General features: G+C 38.8%; 1 protein-coding gene across 1 annotated transcript in view; it reads right to left on the bottom strand.

Moving 5' to 3' along the window:
- Positions 1-214: 214 nt before the first annotated feature.
- The window catches only part of SGCD (sarcoglycan delta), a gene marked incomplete at both ends in the record, with an annotated part of 422413 nt that continues 400653 nt past the window's right edge, over positions 215-21974 (bottom strand). The window contains 2 exons of the mRNA XM_080699026.1: positions 215-388; positions 2055-2178. Of these exons, the coding sequence (XP_080555152.1) occupies positions 215-388; positions 2055-2178 (298 nt within the window). The remainder of the gene's footprint in view (positions 389-2054; positions 2179-21974) is intronic.

The following is a 21974-nucleotide window of genomic DNA, read 5'->3' as shown; positions in this document are numbered from 1 at the left end:
AGGATATATATATATTTATTTATATTTATTTATATATTTATACCCACTCGCACACAAACACACGCGTATACACACACACACGCATGTACACACACACATACACACAAAAGGTCTTTGATAGGCTTTCTGTGTTCTAGTAAAAATAGCTGGCAGCCAATGTCTATAGCCAAAAAAGGCTTTTATGCTGCTGACAATGTCCACTGTGGATAGTCTTTCAAAGGCAGACACTTGTGTTTATCTGACAAGTGGAACCAGTTCCTGCCTGGGACAGGAATAATCTCCCATTGGCACAGACGCAGATCTCGAAGACCTTCTGCCTCGTTCCCGTGGGCGTGTAGGATCCATGAGGCAGTCTAGGTAGTTTGATTTTCGCAGCATCTAACTTAATCTAAAGAGAGCAGATAGGAAGGAGAGAGTCAGTCAGACACTGTCATCTAGGCTCTTGACATTAAGAAACAGATGAATGTTTAGCTCACTGTAAACCCTATGAGCACTGACCGTGTGTTGAACAAACTTGGCGCTGGAAATTTGGAAATGAGCAAGAGAGATAAAGATCTCTCTTTATCTCGTTACCATCCCAGAAATTTATATTCTAGCGAGATCATGCCACACTGGTCAATATTAGCAGAAGTTTCACAAAAACATGGCATATTGAATGGGAACAGTGTGTGAACGTCAAATAAATGTGGAATACAACTTTCATTACTTGGGGACCTCTAAGATTCTATGACAGTCTGTGTGCAAGATGAATCTTTAAGAAAAGGGTAGAGTACCCAGCATTTCCCAGGTTTTAAATGAATAGTGAGCTTATCTTTACTAACCTAATTTATGCTGCTGATATTTTCTAGAATATACTGTGAGAGATACATGATCACAAAAAATAAACAGTGGAAGGCACCATTAGATTTCTGATTATAACTGATTTATTCAGAGTTCAAATTGTGAGATAGATGCTCTTTAATGTGTATGTGTGTGTGTGGTTTACAGTTTGTGCCTATTTAAAGAGATGGTTGTGATAACTGAGAGCTCTCTTTTAAAACAAAAGAGCAAATGTCAAATCTATCAAGAGGTGGTCTTTATAGCCACACAGTAGATGTGTAGGGACAGGTGGAGATGGATACCTTGTAAATGGCTATGAAGGGTTAAAATTCAGTTTTGCCTTAAAAACAAAACAACAACAAAAACCCCTCAGGGTTTCTTACCCCTTTATTTCATGCTGGGGATTGAACCCAGGGACATTCTACCTTCAAGCTACAACTCTATCCATTTTAATTTTTTGTTTGAAATAGGGCGTTACTAGGTTATAGAGTCTCACTATGCTGGTGAGGCTGTCCTCAAACCCGTGAACCTCTACCCAACCTCCCAAGTACTGGGACTATGGTATGCCACCATGTGTGGCTATTTTTTTTATTCTTAAGTATAAAAGGTTATTTATGAATAATTTGAAGGCATTTTTAAATATCTGCAGTCAAATCATATTTTTGAGGAGGATGGATTTAGCTTTCTTTGCTTATAAAAAGCCTTTCTGTTTACCCAACTGGAATTGTGGTGGGATAAAAAAGTGAATATCTGTAATACTTCATTCTCTGGTTACCTAGTTTTACCTTATAAATTTTTTACATGTTCTAACTTGGGATATTTGTCAGATCTGACCCTTCATTCTCAATAAAAATAGAAGCATACAACATAACATGATGGCACGTAAATTAGGTTCATTTACGGGTGAGAATCATATGAGTGTGATATACTGCTTAGTTATGCAAGCTAACTGAATCCTATTTTATGGCAACAAGAAGAAGAATTTGGAAATAGCATTCATTTTCACGGTCATATAGTTCAGTGCTTGCAATACATGCCACTATCCTAGCGCTTTTAAAATCATAACTTTTATGTGTTATGGGTTTTGGTTATAATCATGCTGTTCATCTTTTTGTTTCAGAAAGTAAGACCTGCTGATTGGATCCTTTGGTTGCTAGCAGTGTAGGATCAATCTCAGTGAAGAACCAGCATTAGGAGAGATTGGCCTCTTGGCCCCCTGTTCTTTCCACCCCTACCTCTCCATCTTTGGACTCCAGTCTCAGTTCAGTTCTGCAGGTGGCTTCCATATTGCCGGCTTCTGCATTTATTTCTACTCCTTTGGGGGCCTCCATCACCAGAGAGCGAGTCGGAGACTCCAACCTGAAATATCCACAAGCAGAAGGTTACATATCAAATTTGTTTGTTGGTGAATTTAAGAGGAAGCTGCTGATGTTCAGGGCATTGAAAAGTATTTTGTTGATCAGTAAGTGTTTTTTTTTTTTGTGGTACTGGGGTTCCTGGAAGCCCTTCTACCTCCGGGCTACACTCCCAGACCTATTTTTACATTTTTTGGGAACAGGGTCTCCTAAGCCAGCACGTGCGGCTGGCTTCGAACCTGCGCAATCCTCCTGTCTCTGCCTCCCAAGTGCGGGGATTACAAGCGTGCGCCACCACGCCCGGCACCGATCAGTAAGTGTTTGCTTCAGAGATCTGGTCAAGTTTATGTCAGAGAATACAAGAAGTCAAGGGTTTATTTTCATAACATTTCACAAAGATCCTAATCCTAGGATTAGGATTTAATTTTATCTTATATCCAGTCAATAATTTTTTTTATTGGTACAATTAAATAAACTCTTTTTAAAGCATACTTTCATTGATGCCTTGCAATTATAAATTGTATTGAGGTCCATGTTGGTTTTTGTAAGTTACCTTTTTTTTCTTTTTTTGCTTGATGCTTTTCCATTTCACATAAAGGTCTTAATTTGTTGCCTGCATTTTCCATACTATCCTTGTTGTTTCTGATGCCCTCTGCATCAGTTTTGTCTTCTCTGTTGTTTTAAATATTTTTATTTATATATTGACGATGTTCAGACTTAGTACATAGCATTGAAAGTGAAAGATTCAGTGTGAAAAGATTATGGTGGGGAAAAGTGAGTTTTAAGTAGAGAAAATGTGCAGATCTTGGAGGAGTGTATGGGATGTAGCACTGTCATTTGGGACAGACATTAGAATTTACATTACTCTGGCTCACTGTAGAGGGCTCTGAGATAGAGAAAGGGACTTGGAAATGACTGCTGCCCTTTTTGCTCATTTTCAGCCCAGGAAATTACTAGGGGGCTGAAAAAGGGAGCTACTCTGAAACTTTCCTAGTGGAAGACTACAAGAAAGTGTTTATGACCAATTCCTTAATGCAAAGACAAAATGGTAGCTTGCTCTCTTCTTCTTTGCTCTTCTTAATGTCTTTTGTTGCTCAGGCAGACATCCAACAAATTGTTCACATGATAAACTTTCCACTGATAAAAACTTCCAACAAGGGCCCTGGGAAATTGCAAAGGGAAAATACTCCTCAAATGACGTCTATTGGTTTCATAGTTTAACTGCAACACCATTGGCTTAGCTGGCCTGGAAAAATGGAAGATGTTTCATCCTAATGTGGGATCAGCTGGTTCTGGGAAATGAATGCTGACTCTCTTAGGAGAATATATGACCCTTCTAGAGGAGGAGGATGTGGGCCCTTGATAAAAAAGATGCAGGATGGAGGGGCAGCCAGGAAGGGAGGTTCATGGGCTAGCTAGGTCCGTCAGAAGAAGGCTTCTAAAGTGTGAGCTTCAGAACCACCTGGAAGGCTTGCAGAAGTACAGATTGTTCAGCCACCCCAGAGTGGTCCAATTCAGTAGATCTCTGCATTGGGACACATCCCCAGGGGATGTGGATGTCACTGTTTCTGGGTGTACTCTTAGTACAAAAGTTGTAAACTCACATGCCCACAAGGACTTACTAGATGATGACAATGAGCAACCCACAAGAAAGATGTAAGGCAATAGTCCCAGCAAAATGATATGTGGCAAGAGATGCTGGCTTAAATTTGAAGGAGGAGATAAGGATATAAAGATGTTGTCTATCAATACAGTTTACTATTTTAATGTAGTTGACTGTTACCAGGGTTTTGATGAAAAATAAATTGATCCAGACATGGTACAACATACCTGTAATCCTAGTACTTGGGAGGCTGATACAGGAGGATCACAGCCTCAGCAACTTAGTAAGACTCTCAGCAACCTATAGAGACCATACTTCAGAAAAAAAAATACAAAAGGCTGGGAGAGTCACTCAGAGGTAGAATGACCCTGTGATCAATCTCTAATATCCCTCCTCCTCCCAAATTAACTGAATTCCAAAGCATTAAATTTTACAAATATATGCAAAAAGAATATTTAATATATAAAAATAAGTGTGGTACCACACCCTTGGGAATGTGGGACAACATGCTGGGTGAAGAAAGTACTTGGATTAGAGCCTGCTGAGGGGTGAGGCCGGTGCCGGGGCCAGTGAGGCTGGGATCAGAGCCTGCTGTGAGGCAAGGCTGCTACTGAGGCCTCTGAGGCTGGGATTGGAGCCTGCCAAGGGGTTAGGCTGGTCCCGGGATCAGCAAGCCCAGGATTGGAGCCTGCTGTGAGGCAAGGCTGGTGCTGGGGCCTCCGAGGCCCGGATCAGAGCCTGCCGAGGGGTTAGGCCGGTCCCGGGGTCAGTGAGTCTTGGAGCAGAGCCTGCCATGAGGCAAGGCTGGTGCTGGGGCCTCCAAGGCCGGGATTGGAGCCTGCCGAGGGGTTAGGCTGGTGCCAGAGTCAGTGAGACCAGGATCGGAGCCAGCCATGAGGTAAGGCCAGTGTTGGGGCCTCTGGAGGTCGGGATCAAAGCCAGCTGATGTGTTAGGTCAGTGCCGGAGCGATCAAGGCTGGGATTGGAGCCTGCTGTGAGGCAAGGCCGGTGCTGGGGCCTCCGAGGCCTGGATAGGAGCCTGCCGAGGGATTAGGCCAGTGCCAGGGCCAGCAAGACCAGGACTAGAGCCTGCCTTGAGGTATGGCCGGTGCTCTGGCCTCCGAGGCTGGAATTGGAGCCGGCCGAGGGTTGAGGTCAGTGCTGGGGCCAATGAAGCTGGGATCGGAGCCTGCCATGAGCCAAGGCTGCTACTGAGGCCTCTGAGGCAGGGATTGGCACCAGCCGAGGGGTTAGGTTGATGCCGGGGCCAGCAAGGTTGGGATTGGAGCCTGCTGTGAGGCATGATCGGTGCTGGGACCTATGAGACTGGGATCGGACTCTGCCAAGGGGTAAAGCCAGTGCTAGGGCCAGCGAGGCCAGGATCTGAAACAGCTGTGATGGAGCTGGGACTTGCAAGACCAGGATAGGAGCCTGTCGAGGGGTTAGGCTGGTGCCAGGGTCAGCGAGGCCAGGATAGGAGCCTGTCATGAGGCTAGGCAGGTGCTGGGGCCTCTGAGGCCGGGAGAGGGGCCAGCCGAGGGGTTAGTTTGGTGCAGGGGCCAGCGAGGCCAGGATTGGGGCCTCTCATGAGGCAAGCCGGTGCTGGAGCCAGCGAGGTCGGGATCAGAGTCCTCTGGGTGGCCAGTACTGGGGCCATCAAGAGTGGGATCGGAACTTGCAATGTGGCATGCACAGAGAAACAGCACAGAAAATAAAATCCAGATGCTTCCCCTAATTAACAAGAACTAGGAGGAAAGGAGTAACAGGAAGAGGTCGAGTAGTAGAAAGGGCCCTATTGAGAAGCAGTTAAGGTGACCAATCAGATGGGAGGCGATGGGGAAGGATGGAATCTCTTTAAAATTCATGAGGTGCGTAAACAGTTATATCAAAGATAATCACCAATTAAACATGGGATAGAGGGAGGGGGAGGGAATGGGATGGGGATTGGATGAGGGCTTATTGGGTGATATGTGCTTGTATATCCTCTCAAGTCTTGTATTCCAAAGTGATGTATGATTACAAAAAATAGTAATAAATAATTGCTACAAAAATAAATTTAAAAAGTGTAGTACAAAGAATAGCAATGCAAGGGGCTTTTCATACTTCTATTCTTTTTAAGAGAAAAGAAAATTCTTACCTTGATACTATCCTGAGCTCATCTTTTTATTTCCAACCTATTTATTTCCCTCCCTAGTAGCAAATATCATTTGGAATTTTGCATTTACAGTTTTCTTGTTCATCTTTGTAATATTACTACATGTTTGTGTCCCTAAACAATATATCGTATTTTTTGAACTTTATATACAGAATGATTCCACTTACTTTTTTTAAATTTTATTTTTTTATTATATTTTTTTATTTTTAATTTTTTTTATTTTTTATTGGTGCACTGTATTCATACATCATAGTGGGATACAAACTTTTGTAGACATACATGCACACATCGCCCAGTCAGCCCCCACCCGATCCCCACCCCATTCTCTCCCTATCCCTCCCTCCCATGCTTGGCTTAGTGGTTGACATCTAGTACTATAGCAATTTATCCAAAATTAAAAATGATAATCTCACATAACAGTTTCATTTGCTGATACCAAGCTTTTGATGACTTAAAGATAATATTTCTTTTTTTTTATTTTTAATTGGTGCACTGTATTCATACATCATAGTGGGATACATACTTTTGTAGACCTACATGCACACATTGCCCAGTCAATCCCCACCCGATCCCCACCCCATTCTCTCCCTATCCCTCCCTCCCATGCTTGGCTTAGTGATTGACATCTAGTATTATAGCAGTTTATCAAAAATTAAAAATGATAATCTCACATAACAGTTTCATTTGTTTGATACCAAGCTTTTGATGACTTAAAGATAACATTTCAATATTTCTTTTTGCTTTCTTTCTTACCAGAGAATCTATTTTTTCTATTTTTTAGGTGAAACTATTATATATTTATATATTTATTTTTCAGGAAAAAAAATCTATCCTAATATGGAAATATGGACTCTAGGTACCCACAACAATCTTGAAAAAGAACAAAGCTAGAAGATGTATATTTTCTGATTTCAAACCATATAAAGCTACAATAATTGAAACAGTGTAGTACTATTCTAAAGGCAGATATATAAACCATTGGAGTTAAATAAAAGCCTAGAGCTAAATTCTTCCCTATATTGTCAAGTTATTTTTGACAAGGTCTCCACGAACATTTGGTGGGGGAAATAATAATCTTTTAACTAAATATTGTTGAAACATAATAATTACATGGAAAAGAATAAAATTGGACCCTTACCTAATCCCATATACAAGTATTAACTCAAAATAGATAAAAGACCTAAATATAAATCTTAAGACTATAAACTTTTAGAAGAAAATCTGGGTCATAAAACCTCACAACATTGAAATTGGCAGTGATTTCTTGGTTATGATTTCAATGGTACAGGCAACAGAAGAGTATACAAACTCCCTAAAAAATAAAAAACATATTGTATATCCAAAGACAATGTAAACAGAGTTAAAAGTTACTAATAGAATGGGATAAAATATTTCCAAATGCTATATCTGAAGGTATATTAATATTTCAACTAGAAATCCTAAAAATTAACAACAATAAAGGCAAACAATACCCTTTAGAGATAGGTAAAAGACTAACATAAATAATGAATCTCCACAGATAACCAATCTTAGTTGTCTGTTGGATGGAAAATCTTGTTTCTCTAGTTCTGATGTGTGTTACCTATTTCTTCTTTGTAGTTAATCTCTTTGAGTATTTTCTCTAGTGCTGGTTTTGAAGACATAAATTCCTTCAGTTTCTGTTTGTCATGGAAGCTTCTTATTTCTCCATCTAATTTGATAGAAAGTTTTTCTGGGTAGGAAATTTTTGGCTGGAAGTTGTTTTCTTTCAGAGTTTGGAATATGTTACTCCAAGCCCTTCTGGCTCTCCTGACTTGGTTTGGGAAGTCTGGAGTGATTCTAATTGGTTTGCCTCTGAATGTCACTTGGCCCTTTGCTTTTGTTGCCTTTAAGATTCTCTGCTTGGCTTCCACATTGGTCATTTTGACAATTATGTGGCGTGGGGATCCTCTTCTCCGATCCTGTCTAAAGGGAGTTCTATACGTTTCCTGGACCTGCGTATCGACCTCTTGCTCTATGTCTGGAAAATTTTCTGCTATTACTTCCTTGAAGAGATTGTTGATCCCTTTGGTTTCACTTTCTTTTCCCTCCTCTATTCCAATTATTCTTAGGTTAGCTCTCTTAAAATGGGCCCATATTTCTTCAATATCAGATTCCTGCTGTCGGATATTTTATCCTAGATTAGAAACTATGCATTCATTTTTGGAATGATCATCTTCTAAGAGCGAGATTCTGTTCTCCATGTGGTCTAATCGGTTGTTTGTGCTTTGAATTGAGGCCTTTACTTCATTAATTTCATCCTTTATCTCTTTTTGGCTCTCTCTGAGTTCTTTTCGAAGCACCTCTATTATTTCTACAGTTATTTTCCTGATTTGATCTTCTAGAAATCTCTGATTTTCTGTTTTACCGGGTTCTGATGTTGTGGGATTGTGAGCATTCATTGCTCCAGTATTATTCCGCTTTCCCATGATTTCGGAAGTTTGTGCCTTCTCTGGGTTCTTCCCTTGGGTCACTATGACTTCACTTAAGGTGCTCTGGATCTCGAGTCAGTAGTATCTCAGACCCCACTACTCCTTTACTGGGTTGTATCACAGAGTCTCCGACCCAGAGAGTCGATAGAGGCTGCTTTAGACTGTGGGGGGTGCCAGGTTGCACGTTTTCCTATGGTGTGATATCACTGCCACCGCCCCTCTTCCACTGGGTCAAGTCCCAGTGAGTACAGTACTGGGATTTCTCCGCTGTGGCCCACAATTTGACTCACTGTTCTTGAGTACGCAGATGTAGCTGTACTGAATTCGGTGAATTCAGTGCTGTTGCCGCCGGTGGCAATATGGCGCCACTGCTACGCCCTCGGCTGTGGGGCTGGCGTTTTTTTTTTTTCTTGGTTTTGATTTCCACTCCACTCTGAATCCCTGCAGCGTGTGCTGAGCTCAGCCACTGGGAGCTTTAGATGCCCTCTGCACCGAGAAATCCCGTCTGGCTGTTCCGCAGCGGCTTCCCTCGGCTTGCTGTGGCCATCCCGTGAATTCGCCGGTGCCACCAGCAGTATGGCACTGCTGCCGCGTCCTCGGGCGTGAAGCTGCGTCCTCGGGCGTGAGGATCTCCTCTGTGGCTCTGTTCTCAGTCCGCTTTCTCTCTGGAGCCTGGTGATTTTTTTTGTTTCTCTGGTGATGTTGTTTTCTGGCTTTGAAAGGTGCTGATTTTGTGGTAATGGAGATTTGTTGTTAGCGGGGCTCTTAAGCCCCGCTTTTCTCGGTCGCTATCTTAAAGATAATATTTCAATATTTCTTTTTACTTTCTTTCTTACCAGAGAATATTTTTTTTCTATTTTTTTAGGTGAAACTCTCATATATTTATATATTAATTTTTCAGAAAAAAAAATCTATCCTAATATGGAAAATGTACTCTAGATACCCAAAACGATCTTGAAAAGCTAGAAGATATATATTTTCTGATTTCAAACCATATAAAGCTACAATAATTGAAACAGTGTAGTACTATTCTAAAGGCAGATATATAAACCATTGGAGTTAAATAAAAGCCTAGAGCTAAATTCTTCCCTATATTGTCAAGTTATTTTTGACAAGGTCTCCATGAACATTTGGTGGTGGAAATAATAATCTTTTAACTAAATATTGTTGAAACATTATAATTACATGGAAAAGAATGAAGTTGGACCCTTACCTAATCCCATATACAAATATTAACTCAAAATAGATAAAAGACCTAAATATAAATCTTAAGACTATAAACTTTTAGGAGAAAATCTGGGTCATAAAACCTCACAACATTGAAATTGGCAGTGATTTCTTGGATAAGATTTCAATGGCACAGGCAACAGAAGAGTATACAAACTCCCTAAAAAATAAAAAAAATATTGTATGTCCAAAGACAATGTAAACAGAGTTAACAGTTACTAATAGAATGGGATAAAATATTTCCAAATGCTATATCTGAAGGTATATTAATATTCCAACTAGAAATCCTAAAAATTAACAATAAAGGCAAACAATACCCTTTAGAGATAGGTAAAAGACTAACATAAGTAATGAATCTCCACAGATAACCAATCTTAGTTGTCTGTTGGATGGAAACTCTTGTTTCTCTGGTTCTGGTGTGTGTTACCTATTTCTTCTTTGTAGTTAATCTCTTTGAGTATTTCCTCTAGCGCTGGTTTTGAAGACATAAATTCCTTCAGTTTCTGTTTGTCATGGAAGCTTCTTATTTCTCCATCTAATTTGATAGAAAGTTTTTCTGGGTAGGAAATTTTTGGCTGGAAGTTGTTTTCTTTCAGAGTCTGGAATATGTTACTCCAAGCCCTTCTGGCTCTCCTGACTTGGTTTGGGAATTCTGGAGTGATTCTAATTGGTTTGCCTCTGAATGTCACTTGGCCCTTTGCTTTTGTTGCCTTTAAGATTCTCTGCTTGGCTTCCACATTGGTCATTTTGACAATTATGTGGCGTGGGGATCCTCTTCTCCGATCCTGTCTAAAGGGAGTTCTATAAGTTTCCTGGACCTGCGTATCAACCTCTTGCTCTATGTTTGGGAAATTTTCTGCTATTACTTCCTTGAAGAGATTGTTGATCCCTTTGGTTTCACTTTCTTTTCCCTCCTCTATTCCAATTACTCTTAGGTTAGCTCTCTTAAAATGGGCCCATATTTCTTCAATATCAGATTCCTGCTGTCGGATATTTTTCCCTAGATTAGAAACTATGCATTCATTTTTGGAATGATCATCTTCTAAGAGCGAGATTCTGTTCTCCATGTGGTCTAATCGGTTGTTTGTGCTTTGAATTGAGGCCTTTACTTCATTAATTTCATCCTTTATCTCTTTTTGGCTCTCTCTGAGTTCTTTTCGAAGCACCTCTATTATTTCTACAGTTATTTTCCTGATTTGATCTTCTAAAAATCTCTGATTTTCTGTTTTATCGAATTCTGATGTTGTGGGGTTGTGGGCATTCATTGTTCCGGTATTATTCCTCTTTCCCATGATTTCGGAAGTTTGTGCCTTCTCTGGGTTCTTCCCTTGGGTCACTATGACTTCACTTAAGGTGCTCTGGATCTCGAGTCAGTAGTATCTCAGACCCCACTACTCCTTTACTGGGTTGTATCACAGAGTCTCCGACCCAGAGAGTCGATAGAGGCTGCTTTAGACTGTGGGGGGGTGCCAGGTTGCACGTTCTCCTATGGTGTGATATCTCTGCCACCGCCCCTCCCCCACTGGGTCAAGTCCCAGGGAGTACAGTACTGGGATTTCTCCTCTGTGGCCCACAATTTGACTCACTGTTCTTGAGTATGCAGATGTAGCTGTATTGGATTTGGTGAATTCTCTGCTGCTGCCGCCGGTGGCAATATGGCGCCACTGCTACACCCTCGGCCATGAGGCTGGCGTATTTCTTCTTGGTTTTGATTCCCCTCTGAATCCCTGCAGCATGTGCTGAGCTCAGCCACTGGGAGCTTTAGGTTTTACCTGCGGCGAGAAATCCCTCCTGGCTGTTCCGCAGCGGCTCACCTCGGCTTGCTGTGCCGTCCGCTGAAGTTGCCGCTGCCGCCGGCAGTATGGTGCTGCTGCCGCGGCCTCGGGCATGAGGCCAGTGTATCTCCTCTGTGGCTCTGAGCTCTGTTCTCAGTCCGCTTTCTCTCTGGAGCCTGGTGATTTTTTTGTTTCTCTGGTGATGGTGTTTTCTGGCTATGAAAGGCGCTGATTTTGTGGTAATGGAGATTGGTTGTTAGCGGGGCTCTTAAGCCCTGCTTTTCTCAGTCGCCATCTTCCCGGAAGTCCTACTTTTTTTTTTTTTAGCAACTTTCTTTTTTCCTCTTTACATTGTGCTTCTACATTCTGGCACAAGTCCTAATTATATTCAGTTTCCCGGGTGTTATATCCCATGATTTATTTGTCCATTTTTGTTTCTGTTGGACATTTGTATTGGCTCCAGGATTTTGTTTCTATAAGTAGTACATTGATGCAACATTCTTGGTATGGCCTCTGGTACACATATGCAAAAGAGAGAATGGAATTGCTATTCCTAGGGCAAGCATATTTATAGCATTATTAGATCATGCCAAATTGCTTTCCAAAATAATTGTTCCACTTGACTTCCCCACGAGCAATATAAAGGATTCTGGTGGTTCATCACTAACACTGGATAATGTTAAGTAAGAAATGAGTGTGGAATAAGATGCCATTTCTTTTAAAATTGCATAGCCTTAATTATCAGTGGAGTTAAGCATTTTTTCATTTGCAAGTCATTTGAGACTTTCTTTAGTAAAGTTTCCTTTTTCAGATCTATTTTAATTGTTTTATTTTTAAACATTTTTGGTGTGATTTGTAAAATATGAATATTTGTAAAAACTATTAGCAGTTTTATGTATCGATGGTTTCATCTTTCAGTTTGTGGTTTGGCTTGCTATTCTGTGTTCAACATCTTTGTATAAATGGAAATTTATACTTTAATGTAGACAAATTACTTTTTCCTACAGCATTTGTAATTTCTGTGTTTAATCTGAGTAATCCTTTCCTACACTGTGGTCACGACATTTCTCTATATTATTTTCAAAAGTTGTATGCTTTTTTCATTAAATCTTGAATTCATCAGACACTAAATTGTGTGTATGGTGTGAGGTTGGGGTCTAAAGAGTTACAGGCCATGTGAATATAATTTGTGTGCATGTATGTCCCGGTTGCTTTGTGCATTATGACAATGCACCAAAAGATATATATATTTTTTTAAAGAAAGAAAAGCTCATATTTAGCTCCTTGATCATACTTCCACATACTTATGGCTCTCTTTAGGTACTTTTTAGTCTGTTTCAATATTCTATTTGTCCATCCTTGAAAACCACTTTGACTAAATTTTAGCTTATTTTCTAGAGTTTTAAAAATCTTTATTTTTTATAAGGTCAATATTTCTGTCTCTTCAAGAGTATCTTACCTATTCTGGGTCTTCTACAGAAATCTAGGAACTACTGTTTCACAAATAATCCCTGTTGAAATTTTGATTAAAGTTCAGTCCTTAAATATTATTATGTCTAATTGTTTTCTTTGATATATTTTAATCATTTCACAACTTTCTGTACCTGGGTTTAGAACAGCTTTTATGGCTATTAAAATTGTATTTTAAAACATATTTCTTTTACTTTTCTTTTTTCCTATAGTTGTGAATATCAATTTTTATTTGGTGCATTATCTATGGTCAACACCTAAATAAGCTATTTTTTATATTTTGCATAGAGATTATTTTGTTTTTTTATGAGAGCCAATATTTATTTTAAATAATGATAATTTTATAGTTTTCATGTGTTATACCTTTTATTTCTATAATATACTCTTTAGAATTATCTACTACAATGCTGACTAAAAGCAAGGGAATGAAAATCTTGCTTCTTTTTGACCTTAAAAAAATACTGAGTTACCTCTATAGCCCTTTATTTTTTTTAAATTTAAAACAGGATCTCCCTAAATTACAGTGAGCTGTTTTTCAACCTGTACTCTTGTGTCTCAGCCTCCCAAGTAGGGATTACAGACATGTGTGCCACCATGGTGACTCAAAGCATGGCTTTTGTTCTAGGGATTTTTCTCTGTTAATACTGTTCAACAAGATACAGAAGTTCCCTTCTATCCTTATTTTGCTAAGACTCTCAATCTTTATTATTATTTGTGGTACTGGGGACTGAACCATGGGGTTTGCTGTACCAATGATCTATAGCCGCAGCCTTCTTCTTCTTTTTTAATTTTGAAACAGGCTCTCTCTAAATTGCTGAGTTTAGACTGTTATCTTTCTGTCTCAACCTTCCAAGTCCTGGGTTGCAGGTATGTACTCAGCTTTCTATTAATTATTGTGAATTTTATCAAATTTTATAACACATAACATCTAGTAAGAAAATGTATTTTTATTTAACATATTAGTGGCACATTATATTAACTTTTAAATAATCTCTTGTGCTTTATCATTAGCACAGCTCTGCCATGTGTATCCTCTTTTCTAAAATTTTTGGAGCCACCTGTTAATTTGGATTCTGCACCTGTGTTCTTAATGATCAGACTCTAAACATCATTGTCAGGTTCTATCACTTTGATAAAATCCAGCATTGTTTATAAAAGATTACATTATTTGTCCCTTGTGTGCTTAAACTTATTGACAAACCCTCTGGCCATGTAAAAACATTTTATTTCTATTTAAAAATAATGATAGTGTCATATTGGTCCTAGGCTTCTTCTCAGGCTTTTATAATTATATTTTTTCTTGATATTTTTACACTTTACATAAAGCTTTAAATTTTCTGGCAAAGTTTCTTTTTGTAATACCCATGTTTTTATTTTTTTAATGTCTTCTGTATTTGTAATTTTCTCTCTCTCTCTCTCTCTCTCTCTCTCTCTCTCTCTCTTTAGTAGTACTGAAGATTATTGAATCTAGGAGCATTCTACCTCTGAGCTACGCTTGTATCCCTATTTTATTTATTTATTTTAAAGTTTGAAACAGTCTCAAATTAGCAGCAGGCCTTGCTAATTTGTTGAGGCTGGCTGCATAGCTGTGATCCTCCTGTCTCAGCCTCCCAAGTACTAGGATCACAGGAGTGTGCCACCATGCCAGCTTATCTTCTCTTTTATTTTAAATACCTTTGTTCCTATCTTCTTTTTCCTTGAACTGTACTACTAGAGTTGTATTTTATTAGTCCTTTAGAAGAGCTAACTTTCATTTTATAAGCCTTATCTATTTTACTTTTATTTATTTACTCATATTTTTGTTCCAGACAAGTTAAGGATAATTCAACAAATGTTTAAGATTCTAAAACATGCTACTTTGTTAATATTTACTTTTCTTGATTACTATATATGACAGCATTCCAAAGGAGTATTTATAAGAATGGTATCAATATTTTTAAATTTTAATATGATTTCTCCTATAGTTTATGAGTTTTAAAGAAGATATTCCTTAATTTATAGTTAGTGTTTTCTAGTAGAGATTTCTAGATATTTCTAATATATAGCATCTGTTAATTTTGAACTTCCAAGCAGTTTTTGAAATGGTAGTCTTATAATAGAGAATAGTTCTGTATGACATCAATTGTTTAAAAATTGAGACCAGGTTTTTGGCCCATAATATGTCAAGTTTTATAAATATGCCATGATTGTCTAAAAAACATGGGTGCTTGGGCTACGGGTGTTGCTCAGTGGTAGAGCACTTGCCTAGCACAGGAAGCCCTGGGTGCAATCCCCAGTGCTGAGAGAAAAATATTCATTCTCTAGTTTTTGAACATGAATATATAGAAAATGTCCTAAGGTTCTTATTGAACTATGTAGTTGCTCTGTTCAAATTATTTACAGTCATATCTATTAAAGGAGATATGTTGGAATAGTTCTATTTTCCTTTTCATTTTAAACCATATAATCAATCTCCATTTTTGTAATCTTGCTATTAGTATAATTGTTCCAACTGTTTCCATTAGTATCTCTTTTGATACATTTTCCCATTTTTTTTTTTTTTTTGGTGGTACTGGGGTTCCTGGAAGCCCTTCTACCTCTGGGCTACACTCCCAGACCTATTTTTACATTTTCAGTTTTGGAAACAGGGTCTCCTAAGCCAGCGGCACGCGGCTGGCTTCGAACCTGCGCGATCCTCCTGTCTCCGCCTCCCAAGCGCGGGGATGACAAGCGTGCGCCACCACGCCCGGCTACATTTTCCCATTCTTAACTGGATGATGATTACTTATAATTGCAGATGACTTTTTACTGATATAAAGCTTACGAACAGTTCACGCATAGTTCTTCTCTCTCCTCTTCCTCTGTGTGTGGCACTGGGAATTGAACTTCAGGGCATTCTGCATGTGAGCATCTTTATTTTGAAACAGGGTCTCACTAGATTGCTGAGGGTATTGCTACGTTGCTGGGGCTGACTTCCAATCTGCAGTCCTCTTGTCTCAGCTTCCCAAGTATTGAAATTATAAGAGTGTGCCACCATGTCTGGCAAAATGCATGTATCTTTATTATACACTTCAAATAGTTTTGATTAAGGTAGATTCATGCAGTCACCACCCCATCAAAGTCCCCACCCTGCTTCTTTGCAGTTGAGCCTACACCCTCCGAAGGCTCTTAAGTGCTCTTCTACCTCCATGGATCAGTTGTACTTCTCTTCAAACTAAAGTCATAGTTTTTATACTTTTATGACTTTTGAAACATTTTCAATTCTTCTGCGTAACTGTGTTCATCAGTGTTTTCATTCTTTTTATTGCTTAGTAATGGTCAATTGCATAAAGAGACCGTAATTTGTTTATCCAGCCTATGGTTAATAGGCATCTAGATGTTTCCGGTTTGTGACTGTTTTATGTAAAATACTAGGAACATTCTTATGCAAATTTTTGTGAGGAAAAGTTTCCCTTTCCTTTAAAAGAGTAGCTATGAGTGGAATTATTAGGTAATAAGATAGGTATGTCTTTAATAAGCCTAGTGAGTCCATTTCTAAGCTTGACTCCAGTGAACCTTCATCCTGGTATTCATGTTGTCCTATAATTCTCTTCCTTCTATATAACCTGGATGTGGAGAAATGAATGGACTATCACTCATGTAACTGTTACCATATTCCCTGTTTCTTATAAGGACCCAAGAAATAGAGGGAGGCCATCTTCTCATGAGGAACTAATGCTCTCAAACCAGCAGGGGACTGAGTCCTGTCAGTAACTGCAGTAGAGTCTGGACCTAGGTCTTCCCCAAGTCAAACATCAGATGGGATCACAGCCCTGGCCAAGAAGCTGTTGTCTCCTGCAAGATCCTAACTCAAAGGCATAGCTAAGATTCTGACCCACGGAAACTGTGAGATAATAAGGGGTTATTTTAAGCCGTGGAATTTAGGGGCAATGTGTTATCCAGCAGTAGACTCATACTGGAATAAAACAATACCAAACTATTTTCTGAGATAGGTGCACAATTTTACCTTTCCATTGGTGATGTTGATGTTAACCTTCTGTCAAATGACTATTCTACTGTCTGAAAATGGTAACTCAGTATGGTTTTTACTTCCCTGTTGACAAATGATATGAATACCTTTCCATTTCATTATTAACTATTCAAATATGTTCTTTTGGAATGGTTCTACTTAATTATTTTTCCCAACCTCTTCAAAATTGGGTTCCTCATATACATATTCTAGGGAAAAATATTTTCACACACACACACACATATGTGTATATGTGTGTGTGTGTGTGTGTGTGTGTGTGTGTGTGTGTATAATATTTTCTCCCAGTCCATTACTTTTCTTTATCTTTTATCTTTAACAATGTTATTTGATGAGAAAATTTTAATTTTGATAAATTTCAATTGATTTTATGTTTATTGCTTTTGTGCTTTCTCTTATAAACTACTGCCTTATCCCAAGATCTCACAGATACTCTCAAATATTTTCTTCTGAAATCTTAATAGTTTTAGATTTCTTATTTGAATTTAAGATTCATCTTGAATCAATTTTTTTATGGTGCTTGAACCCAGGGACATTCTACCTCCAAGCTATACCCCATCCCTATTTTATTTCTTATTTGGAAACAGGGTCCTGCTGGTAAGTTGTTGCTGAGGCTGGCTTTGAACTTGCAATACTCCTGTCTCAGCTTCCCATTTACTGATATTACAGGTGTGTATCACCAGGCCCAGCTTGAATAAAATAAGAATAGTGCTGAGGGTTATTTTTTGGCAATAGATTTATCCAGTACCACTCATTGTGAAGAAAAGTGAACAGAATTTGTTCCTATGAAGAAAATCAATTAACCAGAGGAGAGTAGACCAAGTTCAGACTCTATTCTACTTTTTTATTTTTATAGCTTCATGCTAATACTTGGCTATCTCGATTACCATAACTTTATAAGAAGTATCAGAATTAGTGTAAGTCTTAATCTTTGCAAAAGGAAAAGAGACCAGGCCATTGTAGATCCTTCCCTATTTCAGATTAATCTTAGAATGAACTTGTCAGTTTCTAAATTAACAAAAAAGGAGCAAGGAAAAAAACCTGTTTCAATTTAGTTTGGGATTATGAAGAATTCATGGATGAATTTTGAGGACATAAACATCTCGACAATATTGATTCTTTAATGGGTTTCCTTTTTATGCTAACTGCCCACATTTACTCTTCCTGACTTATGCTTTTGACATTATGTGCCTGACTCTGTGTGCTTTAATTCTACAAGGTTATTGTTTGTACAAGGAGTGTATTTCATGGATCCATGTATTTACTGCTTCCTCTACTTATCCCTTCTGTCATCTTATGCTTTTCTTTTTATTTAACCTGAAGATAATCCTGGATGCTTTCTTGAAGAAGGGTATTCTGGGATAAATCCGCAATTTTGTTTCTCTGGAATAAATCTTTAACATGCCCTCCTCTGCCAAAGGGGTTTGGGCTGCATTTCAACTGTTCATTGACAAGTACCTTCTCTCAGGAATTGTAGACCTTCTAAGCTCGGCCTCTCATTGCTGTGGTTAAGAAGTCAGCTGTCAGCTGGACTTCAGTTCTGCATTGGTATTTGGTTCTTTCTTTTGCTGTAGTTTTTCATCATTGATGATCTGCCATATCACTCTTATATCTAGATGAGGATTTCATTTTATTTCCTCCACTTGAATTTTTTTCCAATTCTCTCAATTTGTGGTTTTATGTCTTTCATCAGTTTCAGACAATGCTTAGCTGATATATCTTTGAAACTTATTTTTGGTTCTATTCTCTCTCTTCTCATTCCCTGACTTGCATTCAATGGTCTCATTCTGGCATGTCTGTGATTCTGCCTCTATGCTTCCTTTGTGATTCTTCTGATATATTTTCATATTTATTTTTCTCTTCATCTATGTCTCATCCTATCCATTGGGGTTTTGCTTTTGGAGATTAGGCTTTCATTTCTACGAATCTTGCTTGGTTTATTTGACTTATTTACCAGTTTTCTATTCCTTTACATGTTATTCTTTCCACCCATTCACCTGTTTTCCTAGGTAAAGTAAACATACTTATTTTGTGTTCTTTCTCTAATGCCTGCACAGGAAACCTCTGTCTGTCTAAATTGGCTGCCTTGACTTTCCTCTTGTTCACAGGGTCTTGTTTCTGAGTGTGTTTTGTACTGTTTTTCTGTGAGTTCATATTTATTGGGTCTTTATTTGCAGAAATTATTTTAAATATACACTCAAGATAATTTTCTCTATAGAGGGTATGCATTTGTTTTCATCGATGGCTGGTGCCCCTATCAGCTAATTTCTTTGCTTGAGGTTTTAAGTCCACTCAGGTAATATGAATCTAGGCTATAAAGCAGAGTTGGGGCCAGTTTGAAGTGAGCAAGTTTGGAGAAAGGTTTTTCGTTCTTCACCATACCCCATCCAGTGCTGAGACTCAACACAGATAATTCCTTTGCAGTCCTCTGGGTGGAAGGGCTAGGTGTGGGTTGAATTCTGTTTTATCCTGAAGGTTTGATGCTCTGAGGTCTCAGTTTCTTAGTTACTTTATCTTATTATAAACACTACTCTAGTGGGTCTTGAGATTTGTTTTCTTTTCTTGGCCAAGATACCTGATGCTACATATCATCTAATTGAACAAAATCTATAAAGCTGGCCTTAATGCTCAGATGATTTCTCTCGGTTCCCATTCTTATTTAGTTTTTGAACTGGGAATAGCATTAACTAATTTCCAGCCATCAGTATCCTTGAGATGTAGCTAAAAATATATTATTCAGTAGTTAATTTTTAGTGGGTGAGCTAGTTTTCGTATTGAAACTATCATAGTGCTATACTAGCAGTCCAGGTCTCTGAAATTTCAAAAGCAATTAGAACTTTGCATTGTATAATAAAATCACCTCATCTTTAAAGGCTGAAAAGTCTTTTTTTCCTTTCTCTCTTCTCTCTTTTCTCTCTCTCTCTCTCTCTCTCTCTGTCTGTCTGTCTGTCTGTCTGTCTTTCTATGTTAGGCTTCTTTCTTGATAACCTGATACTGGAGCCTAAAATAAGCTGCGTATGTAGTTAGGAAGGATAAATGGGTATGAATGGGGAAAGGAGGGGTATGTATAACAGTCTCTCAGGACTCCTAAGTGTCTGATTTGGCAGAGGAAACACTGGTGTCTGTCTTCCTCAAGCTAAGCATGTACCTGGCCCAAGCTGAAGAATGGCCAAATGGGAACCTCTTAGAAGAACTGACATCCCAGCTGCTGTCCTTACCTAAATAAGCGAGCCGGGAAACTTTGGTGCCCTTACTAGGCCAACTCAAGGAAGGAATTCTGGGAGGTATTACTCCAGCTTAGGCAAATTATATATTCACCCAACCTTGTCACTTGGTTTAAATATATGCTTTGGCTCAAACACACAGTACTCTGTAGAACCAATTTTTATATGCAATACAGAAACTAGTTAAAATAAGTACCTGAAAAACTAGGAAAAGCATGAGCTTCTTTAATCAAATAGGTTCTACTTTTAAGTCAAACAGGGTTGCTTTGAAACTCAAGACTTCTTATATGCAGTAGGTATGTAAATTTTATGAATGAAGCTAATGAGTTTATAAAGATCTAAGTAAAAGAAAATCCTTTGCAGAACAACCTAAGGTATTGCTCTAAAAGTTTAATAAATGGATTGGATAGCTTCACTTGAAGACAGTTTCTCTCAGAAAACAGCAAAATTCTGCCCTGTAGAGCAAAAACATCCTGAGATTTACTTTTATGAAAGGCAAGCCTCACCCTCACATAATACTCTTTCAAATCAGCCCTGCTTCCCCAGTAGAGCTTGTTGATTTATTTCTCATTTATCATAGCAGGCCTACACTGACACGAAAAAGTGATCTATATACTGGACTGGCAAAGTCTTTTTTTTTTCAGTACTGGAGATGGAACCCAGGACCCAGGGGCATTCTACCTCTGAGTGACACCCCCAGCCCTATTTTTTATTCTTGACTTTGAAACAGGGTCTCACTGAGTTGCAAAGGTCCTTACTAAGTAGCTGAGGCTGGCTTTGAATCTATGCATTCCTCCTGTCTCAACCTCCCAAATGCCGGGATTAGAAGCACGGGCCATCATGCCTTGCTTTGGTTGGTTTTAAATGTGCATGTTACGAATTGGCATATGCATTGGTCAATAGATGTTTACCGAGTTTCTGTATAGTGCAGAATGCTAAGCTTGTAGCTATAAACAAGTGGGACTTAATTCTTGCCCTGGTAAGTTTGCTACTGAGTATGAGACACTGTAAACAATTATTTGTGATGGTGAGGAGTCCTTCATAGGGATGTATAGGACATTATACGAATCCCCAGATTGTGGACTGGGTAGCTGGAAGAGGTTGTGTCTGGGACATAGCCTCATAAAGTCCTACAGTTCCAAGCAGACCAGCACTCTGTCTGGAGACTTTTAGCAGAAGATAATTTTGTGGGTTAAAAACAAAGAAGGTAGATAGAAAATGTGGTAATAAAAGAGGCAGAAGGTGATTAATGGTTTTGTAGAATATGATGAGACGATAGAAAATTTACATGGAAATAAGCACAAAGATAATGGGCAACATGATCCAATTTCTATTGCAAAGATTACTGTAATGGCTAAATCTATGTGTCAAATTGACTGGGCCAGGGAGTGTTCAGATATTTGGTCAAATAGTATTCTGGATATACTTATGCAGGTATTTCTGGATGAGATCAATATTTGAATCTGTGGACTGAGTAATGCAGACTTTTGTTCTTCATGCACCTGGACCTCAACCAGTCAGTTGGTGACCTGCACGGAATCAAACCTGAGTAAGAAGGGACTTAGACTCCTAAAGATTTCAGTCTTCAGCTCAGACTGAAACTCCTGAAGTTTCATCTCCTCCATTTCAGGCCTTTGTCCTTGGACTAGAACTATGCCACCAACCCTCCTGCTTCTCCTGCCTACAGACAGCAGATCGTTGAACGTTTCTGCTTCTTTAATTATGTGAGCCAATGCCTTATGGTCATTTATTTATTTTCTATTGTTTCTGTTTTCCTGACTAATAAAGTTGTTCTGCCTACAGAGTTAAAAAGTTTGGGTAAGAAGACTGCAAGAAAACCACTTAGGAGCTTATCATTATCCAGGTGGGCAAAGATGGGGATTTGATGAT

This window comes from Muscardinus avellanarius, assembly GCF_963383645.1.
Source record: "Muscardinus avellanarius genome assembly, chromosome: 7".
In the NCBI taxonomy this organism is placed as follows: domain Eukaryota; kingdom Metazoa; phylum Chordata; class Mammalia; order Rodentia; family Gliridae; genus Muscardinus; species Muscardinus avellanarius.
The sequence above is the reverse complement of the archived record's forward strand: the minus strand, read 5'-3'. Positions and strand labels throughout refer to the sequence as shown.